The sequence below is a fragment of the Aulonocara stuartgranti genome (genome assembly GCF_965226115.1).
Source record: "Aulonocara stuartgranti genome assembly, chromosome: 4".
Taxonomy (NCBI): Eukaryota; Metazoa; Chordata; class Actinopteri; order Cichliformes; family Cichlidae; genus Aulonocara; species Aulonocara stuartgranti.
In genome coordinates this window covers 27,972,294-27,984,782 of record NC_138942.1, presented here as the reverse complement: position 1 = coordinate 27,984,782, position 12,489 = coordinate 27,972,294, and the positions used below count along the sequence as shown (strand labels likewise).

At 43.5% G+C, this 12,489-nt stretch overlaps 2 protein-coding genes across 3 annotated transcripts in view; one reads left to right on the top strand and one right to left on the bottom strand.

Annotated features, from left to right (window-relative positions):
- Nucleotides 1–12,489, top strand: part of engl (endoglin, like) — a 28,550-nt gene that overhangs the window by 10,659 nt on the left and 5,402 nt on the right. Inside the window, exons 11-15 of one of the 2 annotated variants that reach the window (XM_082531942.1) lie at nucleotides 345–425; nucleotides 519–770; nucleotides 927–1,415; nucleotides 2,855–2,996; nucleotides 3,069–3,170. In XM_082531942.1, the coding sequence (XP_082388068.1) occupies nucleotides 345–425; nucleotides 519–770; nucleotides 927–1,415; nucleotides 2,855–2,996; nucleotides 3,069–3,170 (1,066 nt within the window). The remainder of the gene's footprint in view (nucleotides 1–344; nucleotides 426–518; nucleotides 771–926; nucleotides 1,416–2,854; nucleotides 2,997–3,068; nucleotides 3,171–12,489) is intronic. The other variant, XM_082531943.1, reaches the window with a different exon arrangement.
- On the bottom strand, nucleotides 8,183–10,820 carry LOC309705883 (nucleolar GTP-binding protein 2-like). Its single transcript, XM_082531944.1, has one exon. It carries the CDS (start codon nucleotides 10,654–10,656, stop codon nucleotides 8,485–8,487), a length of 2,172 nt encoding a protein of 723 aa, XP_082388070.1. The 5' UTR covers nucleotides 10,657–10,820; the 3' UTR covers nucleotides 8,183–8,484.

Sequence of the window (12,489 nt, the reverse complement as noted above, 5' to 3'; positions counted from 1 at the left end):
TGTCATGTAGTTGCAGCAAGTTTGGGAACATTCGAGACTTGGTAAAGTCAAAGTAGGTAATGAGAGTAGCAGGTTTCTATACTGACCAATCATTAGTGCCTCATCAGAGTAAAAATTTAGAACAGAAACAGAAAATAGCAGAGGGCATGAAACTAAGCTTACACACCACAGGATGAATGTAATTTATACATTATGATGGTATTGATACTATTTGTATATTTTATCATTTTTGTGTGGAAAACACCACCTGAAAGACTCATTTTCATAGTGGAAAGATATGCCCCAGGAGAAGGAGACTGAGAGTGACTCTGAGTTTGATTTCTCTGTTTGTCCTTTTTGACCAGCTGTTACTATGGAGGGACAAACCTCAGACCATCCTTTCACTCAATGAGACTGAGAAGTCCAAAGGTCCACTTGGCATACGTGTGAGACGTCTGTGTGTCTGTTTACATTCATCTTATATTTTACAGTTTTCATGCAAGATTTTTCATACATAACCTTGCGCTGTTTTCTTTCAGTTCAGCTGTTTTTCTGCTGTCCCTGGCCCTCCGAGCAGCGCTGCTGCTAATGAGAATGTAAACACTGTGCAGACAGAACTGGTCCCCTGGGTGCCAGAGGGCTTGTGGCCCACCCCAGACCTAAGCCACTTCCCAACACCCAGACACAGATCTGGGCCTGTTCTTCTTTTGGAGCTTTTTGTCACAGACAGCTACGAGCAGAGGCGGATTGGTCCGTGTGTCATCACCGCTGACCAGCGTGTCTATGTCCAGGTCTTTTTCATGTGTTTTCTCTGCTTCAATTTGATATTGTGGTGTAAACTGTCGCACTAACTTCTTCACAGCTTACTTTTTTAAATACATCTAATGAACATGAAAGCTACTTAATTATAACTATGATATATTCTGCATCATTTTTTTCTGCTGCAGATTTCAGCTAAAGCACCCCTCGCAGATGTCGTGGAAGTGAAGTCATGTGTAGTCTCTTCTTTCTCAGACCCCAAAAAATCGCCTTTCTGGACTGTGATAAGTAACGGCTGTTCCTCTGACCCCTCACTGACCTTCAGTGCGAAGTCAAAACATGAGCAAGAGGAGACTGAAGATAACGTTGAAGCAGTAGAGGAAACGGAAGAGACAGAGGGCCTGGGAAATGGCAGAATTGATCAAACAGGTGAAAAAGCAGAAAGTGGAGGAGGGAGAGACAAGAGGACCATGAGTGTGAGAGAGGAGATACAGCCCTTAAGATTCAGCTTCATTCTACGACCAGTTTATAACGACTCAATGCAGTTCCTCCACTGCAGCCTGCGCCTCTGTGTCTCTGACACAACTATAGGGGAACCCATGAAGGAAACTATAAAGAATGACTGTCAGGGCAGGCCACGCATGCCTCTGCTTCTATCTAGATCACCCGGGCATCAGGTAAAAAAACCCAGAAGAAATAGCAAATAAATCATCTTGTCAAAAGCACTAAGATGGAGCAGGGAAACTGTAGCTTGGTCATTTGTAAAAAGTGCCTGTTAGGCTCCTTGTGGAGCGTTTGATGAGAAGATTGATAACCATTATGTGTTTGAAAGCTCACTGAGAAACCTAAAGCCAGGAGCCAGTTAGCATACCTAGTCTTAGATTTTAAAAAATGTAGGTAAAGTGAACCGTGTTAGCCTTCACACCAAGCTGTGTAAGAAAGTAGGTCAGCTTTATTTAAAACAATAAAGAGCCAAATATTTGCTAAAAACACGTTTGAATGTGCAACCTTATATAATAGTTCTGTAGTAGAGTCATGGTAAACACCAGGACATCGTTTTGTATATCAGGGGAATTAATCTGGTCCTCCTCAGGTCCTATAGTTAGATAAACTGCAAAAGTCACAGGATCTACATCTCGGACTCTGCAGGACTCAGTTAGCATGTTAAATATTACAGTTCACGGCAGTACAGTTAGAAAAAGACTGAATAGGTGTGACCTGTTTGGAATACAAACATGGCAGAATTACTTGGATTTGAAAATTTGTATCTGAACAAATTTTCTGGAAAATTGTCCTCTGGAAGGACAGGAGCAAAGTGGAGATGTTTGGCTATAATGCACAACACCGTGTTTGGTGAATACCAAATGCCTCATGATTTGGGTTTGTTTTCCAGCATTCTGTAATTACTGAGTCAACCATGAACTCCTCTGTATCCCAAATTGTTCTACAGTAGGCCATCTGTTCAACAGCTAAAGCTTCACCCAGACTGGGTCATGGAACAAGACAATGATTGCAAGCACAGCTGCAAATCTACTACAGAGTGGCTGAAAAAGTAAAAAAAATCAAGGTTTTGCAACTGCCCGCTCAAAATCCAGACCTCACCCTGGCTGAAATGCTGTGATGGGGCCTTAAGAGAGCTGTGCATAAATCAATGCCTGCAAACCTCAATTAACTGAAGTAACTTTGTAAGAATACAAAAAACATATTATTATTATACCAGACTGCCTTGAGGCAACTGTTTTGATATGACGCTATATAAAAATAATTGAATTGACTTCAAAAGGTGATTCCAGAAGCTAATGAATTATGGGATATACTCACACAGCTTCAACATTTAATTTTCTAATTTTTGTTGAATAAATAATGACACAGGTTCATGTCTTGTTTTGTACTTCTGAGGTTATATTTACCTAATTTCATACCTGCCAAGGACCAGAGTATGTTTAATATACCCTGATATATAAAACCTTAGAACTGAAACGGTTTAGTTTCTTTTTAAAATTACTTTATTATGATTTATGCTTTTTAACACTTACGTTTTCCTCTGATATCATGGCACTGGAAGGTGAAGCCAGTATAACTAAAGCATAAACCTTTTCCTGTATTCCCACTTCAGTGTGAGATCAGAAACCTCTCCAGACCCATGGTGGTCACCCACCCGATTAGTTCACTGTCACCTAAAATGAGGAACCCTACTGGCCAAAGAATCAAGAGACTCAGCGTCACTCCGCTGGCCAGACCAGAGCCAGAGCACAGCAGTGAGTATCATTTACTGTATTTTGGTGATGTTACTGTCTTTGTCTTTAAAATATATCACCCTCTGACTCTAGACCGGGTGGTGGAGACTGGACCAGTGATGGGACTTGTCTTTGCAGCCTTTGTAATGGGTGTCGGTCTGATGGGGGGGTTGTGGTTCATCTATAATTATACAGGTAACAAAGGCAGCTTGTGCGTTCTCTGTATGTTGTCATCTTATCAAGTTTCATTTAAATACAGGTTTATACACCAACTGCTCCCAGACTATTCTATAAAAGTCTATGAAAGAAACAGCAGCACAGGAAATCATATCTTTAGTTATTTTCACTTATTTATATCAGATATCAGCAGTAACAGAATTATCATTGTATTTCCTGATGATCAGAATCTAAAACATATTTATTGTGCGTGCATTGTTCATTTGTGTACCTCACATATTTCTAGGGATGGGTACCGGTGTGCACCGGTTCTGACATAAACGGTTCAGACCGAAAAGCAGCGCACATTTCGGTGCTTTTTTTTCCTGAGCTGTGATACACTTCTAGCCAATCATTTTACGTTTCCGAGGATAGTAGGCGGGTCCAGGTACGTACTTTCTTTTAGAGCAGAGCTACAGATTAAAAATGCCCAAGGCGAAGCGGTCAAAAGTCTGGCTGTACTTCACAGCAAAATATGCAAACTCAGCAGCCTGCAACAAGTGCTTTAAGCTGATACTGTGATACTGTCAAAGGAGGTAACACCTCAAATCCGATGAAATACCTGGCGACGCATAGCGTTTTTTTTAAAAGCCCAGAAATGCGCCGTATTTGATAGCTTGTCACCACCCGATCCGTACCGGAAACCCGATCGGTACCCCGCATGCGCGAAAGGTTTCTACTTCCGGTCGTAGCGTTTTACGATAGTTATGGGTCAGAGTAAGAGTTAAGATGTTAAGAATAACAAGTATATCTTAAAATGTTTGCAATAATGAAGCGTTTCAGTACAATGTAGACAAAAACGAAAAATAAAAAGAAAGTTACGGATCAGGACTCTCCGATCCTTACTGCGCATGTGTAAAGTCTGACCGTACAAATCCTTCTCTACAAATCGGGTCTACCCGATCAATACCGCGCATGTGCAGATGTTTTCTTCTTCTTCTGTTCGTTTAATGGCAGTTTACTCTCCAGTGTACGAGGATACCGCCACCTGCTGACCGAGCGAATAAACCCTATTATAAACTGAATTATCGTCATTACAAACGTGTGTTAAATCTGATTTAGCGATAGTCGAGTGTGTTTATGCTTGTCTGTGAGGAGAGGATTGTTGGAATAGTGATGATGATGTGCGCTATCACTGTCAATTGTCAGTAAACACTTAATCTGGCTGATGAATCTACACGTGAGATATTACAAAGTCTGCATTATTAACTCTGTAATTAGGCGCCATCCTTCTTATTTTACGGCGCTGTTGCTCAATCGGGGGACGCTCTCTGTTGAGGAGAAAAGCATGAATTTCTTTGCATACGGATTATCCATTGTTTAAATGTCCCGGGCAGTCGAAAAGGAGGCAGAGCTGTTGAGAAATGCTAGGAGCTAACTGGGCGCTAACCGTATCAATCAAATATATATATATATATATATATATATATATATATATATATATATATATATATATATATATATATATATACATATATGGTTAGACTACACGCCTTTGGAACAGAGGATCGCAAGTTCGATTCCTGCCTGGGGCGTCTGTATCCAGTAAGGGTCCTAAGGCTAGACCCCCTATGCTAAGCAAGCCTACCGCAGACATGAGCGAGACAGATAAATATGAAGGCATGCCGGCTCGGACGTCGCCCGGATCAACAAGGTCCGCGTCAGGTGTTGAGGAACCAGGGCACCCTGACGAAAAGTGGGCTACTGGAACAAGAAGGCATCGGTGGGCAAGGGACGAAAACAGGGCGTTGTTGGAATGCTACTACGCAAGTAACCCCGGCGGAAGGGGCTACATGAATAGGATGAGGGACCTATGGATTCTTCGATACCCAACATCCACAATGACGGCGAAACAACTAGTAGCTCAGTGTTCCAAGATTCGAAAGAAGGGACTGCTCTCACAGCTAGAGATTGACGAGGTACAACACAAATGCTACGGCAAGGAGGAGTCAGGACGCCAGGTCAGGGGGGAGATATCATCACCCCCACCCGAGATTGGGTACATAGCCCCAAGTGTGATAGGAGAAGGATCGTTGAGTGCGAGAGGAACTGACCTGAAAAATAGGATCATGGCCAAGCTTGAAACCTGGATCCCCCGTAGCCGGTTACCAAGATTACGTGAAGTACCCTCAGAAGGTCTGCTAGATGATGTTAATGCAGCACTACGGGCAATACCTACAACCACGATTACCGACACTAACAAGCTGATCTACAATACGGCAGCAGTGATCAGTGAGATGCTTGGCTACAAGTTGAACAGCCACAAGGGGCAGTACCCTCCATGGAGAAGAAGGCTAGAGGGCAAGATCAAAGTAGCACGGAGAGAGGTTAGCCAACTAACGGAGTTGCAGAAAGGTGCGACGAATAAGGTGCCTAAGAAATACAGCAAGCTGTCCATACCTGAGGCCTTGGAAACTGCCAAGCAAAGACTCACAGCCTTGGCCAGCCGCTTGAGGAGGTACACCAGAGAGATAGAAGGCAGGAGAATAAACCAGCTGTTCTCCACAGAACCAGCAAAGGTGTACTCTCAGTGGCAAGGGAACAATAAGAGAACAGCACCACCAAGGCTGGAGACGGAGCAATACTGGAAGAGCATATGGGAGAAGGATGCAACCCATAACGGCAATGCTCAGTGGCTAGAGGATCTGAGGGCAGACCACAGCGACCTCCCTGAACAGGGTCCAGTAACCATCACAGTGGCAGATATCCAAGAAAGGGTCTCCAGTATGAAGAGTTGGACAGCACCAGGGCCCGACATGGTTCACGCCTACTGGCTGAAGAAGCTAACTGCACTCCACGAGCGTCTGGCAGCACAAATGAACCAGCTGCTAGTTAACGAGAGACACCCGGAATGGCTAACTGAAGGCCGGACGGTCCTGATCCCCAAGGACCCCAAGAAGGGACCGGTCCCCTCCAACTACCGACCAATAACCTGCCTCAGTACTACATGGAAGCTCCTGTCAGGCATCATATCGGCTAAGATGAACAGGCACATGGGTCAATACATGAGCGGGACACAGAAAGGAATTGGCAAGAATACCAGAGGCGCAAAACACCAGCTACTGGTAGACAGAACAATCAGCCGAGACTGCAAGACCAGACTGACCAACCTGTGCACTGCCTGGATTGATTACAAGAAGGCCTATGACTCAATGCCCCACAGCTGGATACTGGAATGCCTAGAATTGTACAAGATCAATGGGACCCTAAGAGCCTTCATCAGGAACTCAATGGGGATGTGGCGTACAACACTAGAGGCCAACTCCAAGCCCATAGCACAAGTCACCATCAAGTGCGGGATCTACCAAGGAGATGCTCTGTCCTCACTGCTGTTCTGCATAGGCCTGAACCCCCTCAGTGAGATCATTAACAAGACTGGCTACGGATACCGACTACGGAACGGAGCAGTTGTCAGCCACCTCCTGTACATGGATGACATCAAGCTGTATGCCAAGAGTGAACGAGACATCGATTCACTGATCCACACTACCAGGCTATACAGCAATGACATTGGAATGTCGTTCGGACTGGAGAAGTGTAGTCGGATGGTAACAAAGAGAGGGAAGGTAGTCAGAACTGAGGGGATTGAACTACCAGAAGGCAACATTGCAGACATAGAGGACAGTTACAAGTACTTGGGGATCCCGCAGGCGAATGGGAACCATGAAGAGGCCGCTAGAAAAGCTGCAACCACCAAGTACCTGCAGAGGGTCAGGCAAGTCCTGAGGAGTCAGCTGAATGGTAAGAACAAGATCCGGGCCATCAACACGTACGCCCTGCCCGTGATCAGGTACCCTGCTGGGGTAATAGGCTGGCCAAAGGAGGAGATAGAAGCCACTGACATAAAGACAAGAAAGCTCCTTACCATGCATGGAGGGTTTCACCCCAAGTCCAGCACCCTGAGGCTGTACGCTAAGCGGAAGGAAGGGGGCCGGGGACTGGTGAGTGTCAGCACCACAGTCCAGGATGAGACAACGAACATCCAAGAATACATTGGGAAGATGGCCCCAACTGACCGAGTGCTCAGTGAATACCTCAGGCAGCAGAAACCCAAGAAAGAGGAGGGAGACGAGGAACCATCGTGGAAGGACAGAGCCCTGCACGGTATGTACCACCGGCAGATAGAGGAGGTGGCTGATATCCAGAAATCCTACCAGTGGCTGGACAAAGCTGGACTGAAAGACAGCACAGAGGCACTAATCATGGCAGCACAAGAACAAGCTCTGAGCACAAGATCCATAGAGGCTGGGGTCTATCACACCAGGCAAGACCCCAGGTGCAGGCTGTGTAAAGATGCCCCAGAGACAATCCAGCACATAACAGCAGGGTGCAAGATGCTAGCAGGCAAGGCATACATGGAACGCCATAACCAAGTGGCCGGCATAGTGTACAGGAACATCTGTGCCGAGTATAACCTGGAAGTCCCGAGGTCAAAATGGGAGATGCCCCCAAGGGTGGTGGAGAATGACCGAGCTAAGATCCTGTGGGACTTCCAGATACAGACGGACAAAATGGTGGTGGCTAACCAACCGGACATAGTGGTGGTAGACAAACAGAAGAAGACGGCCGTAGTGATCGATGTAGCGGTTCCGAATGACAGCAATATCAGGAAGAAGGAACACGAGAAGCTGGAGAAATACCAAGGGCTCAGAGAAGAGCTCGAGAGGATGTGGAGGGTGAAGGTAACGGTGGTCCCCGTGGTAATCGGAGCACTAGGTGCGGTGACTCCCAAGATAGGCGAGTGGCTCCAGCAGATACCGGGAACAACATCGGAGATCTCTGTCCAGAAGAGCGCAGTCCTGGGAACAGCTAAGATACTGCGCAGGACCCTCAAGCTCCCAGGCCTCTGGTAGAGGACCCGAGCTTGAAGGATAAACCGCCCGCAGGGGCGTGCTGGGTGTTTTTTATGTATATATATATATATATATATATATATATATATATATATATATATATATATATATATATATATATATATATATATATTTATTTTTTTAATTTACAAATGTTTTATTGTTCTGGCATAACAAGTACACTTCAAACAACTACTGCACATTGCTCTTGAACGTCAAGAGAGCAGTACACTTGTATATGATGAATGAAATGTCATTCAAATACAGTTCTGCACTGAGGGGACAAAGTTACAACAGTCATGAAGATAAGGCATCAAGTTGATTAAGACCACCTTAGTGTTCCACCTTCTGCCAACCTTTTTTTATCCCAATAAAAATAGCTTCAGGCTAATTTAGATACAGATTTCTTACATGTGTGTTTTATTTTATTCAACTCCAGTCTAGTGCTTCGATTTCTTGGTATTTTGACCTTCTGTGCCTGATGCGGGGATTTTTTTGTTCTTGTTCTTCACATTGTGAGTTTCATAATAACGTACGCCAACTTTCTTCGTCCTCTGAGCACGATCCATTGCTCTTCTCTGTTTAGACGTGAGTCTGTTCAGCTGGGCCAGGTCCTCACCCTCCTCAGCTTTCCTCTTTTTACCCCTCTGGTTTGGAGCTTTCTTCTGTGCTTGCTTAGTCGCTGCTGACTGTTTAGTCTTGATGTCTGTGAACACTTTGTCAGAAAGCGCCTTAGGTATCCGGATTGCAGAGAAGCGATTGGATTTGGCTCGGTCCAGAAACTGCTTGTACTTGGCGATTTTCACATCCAGCTCACGTATGACCTCCCGTGAACTCTTGCTGCCGTTTGTCTTTTCAGTCTGAGAGGTTGTGGGCTCAGAGATGTCAGTCACTTCATCAGCTGGTTCAACGCTTGTCGCATCTTCCTCTTTGCCTTCGTTTTCCTCTGTGCCCTCATCTTCCTCACCATCAGAGCCAGAAAAATCTGACATGTCCAGATCAGGCATGTCCATGGGAACTAAGTCTTCCTCGCTGAACTCTGGAGCCACACTGATTTTGCCAAAGTTTTGTCTGACATTAGCCACAATCTTCTGGACCTGTTCCTTCTGTCTCTGCTGTTCTTCCTCACGTTCCTCTGAGATGGCGTCCGGATTGTCTGGTTGTTCCTTCTGCACATGCTCTACTACCTCCGACGGTCCTGCAACTGGCAGTGGCTTCTCATCCTCTTGATCCCCTTCAGGTCCAGGGGGTTTCACAAAGAAGGGGATACGTCCTCTCTGCCAGTCATTCAATACCATTTTAGAGACTGTGGCGAGATCTGGCTCACCGCCCTTCAAAAGTTTCCCTGTGCGAAACGCCAGTTTCTCAAGAAAGTCATCAGCACAGTTCCAAGTAGGGATGCGGTAGGTCTTCTGAATGTATTCTGGTTTGGCCCGCTCCAGTACTGCACCGATGTGCTCCTCTGGGTTCTTGATCTTTTCCACTTGAACTACTCCTTTCAAAACAATATCAGATTCACTGTCTTCTGAGGGGTAGACAACACCAGGGCAGTCAATGAGGAAGATGCGCCTCATCAAAGTGATGTACTGCCACACCTTCGTTTCTCCAGCGAGGGGTGCAACATTGCAAACCTTCTTTGACCTCAGAGTGTTGATGATCGAGCTTTTTCCAACATTTGGATATCCGATGAAACCCACACTTATTTGTTTTTTGTCTGTGTGGAGCTTGCCAAACTGCCTGAGCAGCTGGATGAGAGAGCCCTTACCAAATGAGTTTGTGAGGCTGGCGTGGAAAGCCAAAGTGGGATATTCTTGAGACAGAACAGCCACCCAACGTTTCGTGACCCAGGTGGGCACAAGGTCACACTTGTTTAGAACAAAGATCAGATGTTTCCAGGATTTCTCTTTCTTTAGATACGTTTCAATGCTCTTAGACCGTGTTCCCATAGGATCTCGGGCATCCAGCACTTGGATGATGACATCAGATGAGTCAATCACCTTGTAAAGTTCTCCCCAGATTCTCTTGGACTGACCCTTTTTGAAAATCTCCTCACGTGCTTCCGCCCGGACCCCTGTGTCCTCGGTAACCAGGTCTTTGTCATTTTCTGCATTATAACTTAGGGCTGAGGCCTCAGCTTGCTCTACAAGGTCCTTGACATCGCCCACAACAAGACTGGGCCTCTTCCTTTGAGCCTTAGGTCCAAAAGTGTTCTCAAAACCCTCCGTGTCTAGAATGTGAACCTTAGAGTTATGGGCTTTGACTCTATCGTGCAAAAGGGACATAGGCAATTTGCTTTGTCTCATCACCACACGATATGGATCCTTCTTTACTGCCTCCATCTCCTCCTGGAATTTCTGGAGGGATGACTGCTTGATCACACGGGTATTTGCAAACCATTTGATGTTAGGTTCAACTCTGGCAACAGTTCCCGGAGCTACTGTGGACTGGTACTGTAAAGGTTTGACGACTTTTCCACGGCTATCACATCTTTGTTTTTGTCTGTACATATTCAGCCTCATGTTGTTTCCACCAGCACCTTTGGCTCGATCGGGGTTGCTGCTGGATGTTGAGGGGTTTATTGAGCTTTTCCCCTTGTACCGTGTCTTCACCATGTTGCCCTCTTACTCGGTAAAGCCTTCCACAGAAAAAAAATACGAAGGTGTCTGAACGGCGATGTTTTGTTGCCGTTATTCCCCTCAGCTCGAAAATGTACACCCTACACGTGTTCTTAGGGTGAACAGGAAGGACATCATCAATAGAGCGACGGAGGTGAGAACCAATCAGAAAGCTCCTGCGTGCGTACTTAGGCTGTGTCCCAATTCAGGGTCTGCACGCTTGAAGTACGCGCACTACGCGTACTACGTACTATAAGTTTTTTTGGTTTTTTTGGTTTTCTTTTATTAGTAATATAAACATACAAACAAAATGCACCATATATTACAGATTCAGAGAATAAACATTTCTTACATATTAGCAACTTTCATATATAGTGAAAATAAAATATAAAGATGGGGTCACATAAATTAACAGATTATTAACTCACTAAATCAAAATCTTCTACAAAGGAAACAAAAAAAGCAGCCTTTTTCTTTTTAACTAAAGTCAAAGATTTAACCAACAGGTTTAGGTCGTTTTTCCAGTGAGCCAGTGTTGGTTTAATCTTAAAAAAGCGACATTTATGTATAAAATACTTACACAAGATTAATAACACATTAACACCATAATTAGCTTTCTTTTCTTTCAAAAACACTCCAAACATTATCATATTTAAGGTAAATGGGGTAATTTGAATCCCACTGGAATAAAGCCAGGTATGAAAATCCAACCAAAATATTTGTATAAAATTGCACAAAAAGAATAGATGGTCCAAATCCTCCTCTTCTGTTTCACAAAATACACAATTACCCGTTTCTATTTTGAATCTATCACTAAGGAGTCTATTTGTCGGGTAAATTTTATTCAAGATTTTAAATTGGACTTCTTTCCCTTTAGGAGGGATAGGGAAGGTGATATAATCAGTTCTTATTTTTTCAATTTCTTCCCTTTGGAAATCTTTTAATATGTAATTACGTCTAAGTAAATTTGGAGAATAAAGACTCCTTAATGAAGATCTAAGAAACTTATTGTTGCATTTAACATCACAAAATCGAATACCATCTATATATAATTGCCTTAACTTGGGGGAGATGTCAGAATATATTATATCATTTACAACTATGTTTTTAAGTGACAATGGAATGGATTTTATAACCCGATTAAATTTACTTTTAGAACATTGGATATTAAACTTTTGGCAAAAATCTTGATGTCCTAGAACATGTCCTTCCTCATCTACAAAATGGGCAATTGCCCAAACACCTTTTGATAACCAATCTTGAATAAAAATAGATTTTCTGTTCATCAGTATATATCTATTGTTCCAAATTGGGCTATTATGTGGAGTGAAATTATGTTTAAATAACATTTTCCAATAAAGAAGGACCTGTTTATGGAATTCAGAGAGTTTAGCAGGTAGCTTAGTAATTTCAAAGTCACACTTTAGGAGAAAGTCGATACCCCCTAGTGTGTTAAAGACCTTACTTGGTATAAAAAACCAAATGGAGTGTGGATTATTTAGGAAGGATTTTAACCATTTAAGTTTCAAAACACCATTCATTATGTCAAAATCAATTGCGTTTCCACCGCCTTCAATGTATGGTTTAACCAAATCATCTTTAGATATATAATGGCACTTATTCCTCCAAATAAAATTAAAATTCAAGCTATTAATTGTTTTAATAACTTTATTCGATATTGATAGAGAGTAAGCTGGATATATAAATCTAGATAAACTATCCATTTTGGTTAATAATATTCTTCCAAAAATTGTGATGTCTCTTTGTAACCACTTATTTAGGATTGTCTTACATTTGTCAACATTATCTAAAATATTTACTTTTTCTAAG

Excerpts from the sequence above, each read along its gene's own strand:
- LOC309705883 (XM_082531944.1), bottom strand. The coding sequence starts at position 10,656 with ATGGTGAAGACACGGTACAAGGGGAAAAGCTCAATAAACCCCTCAACA.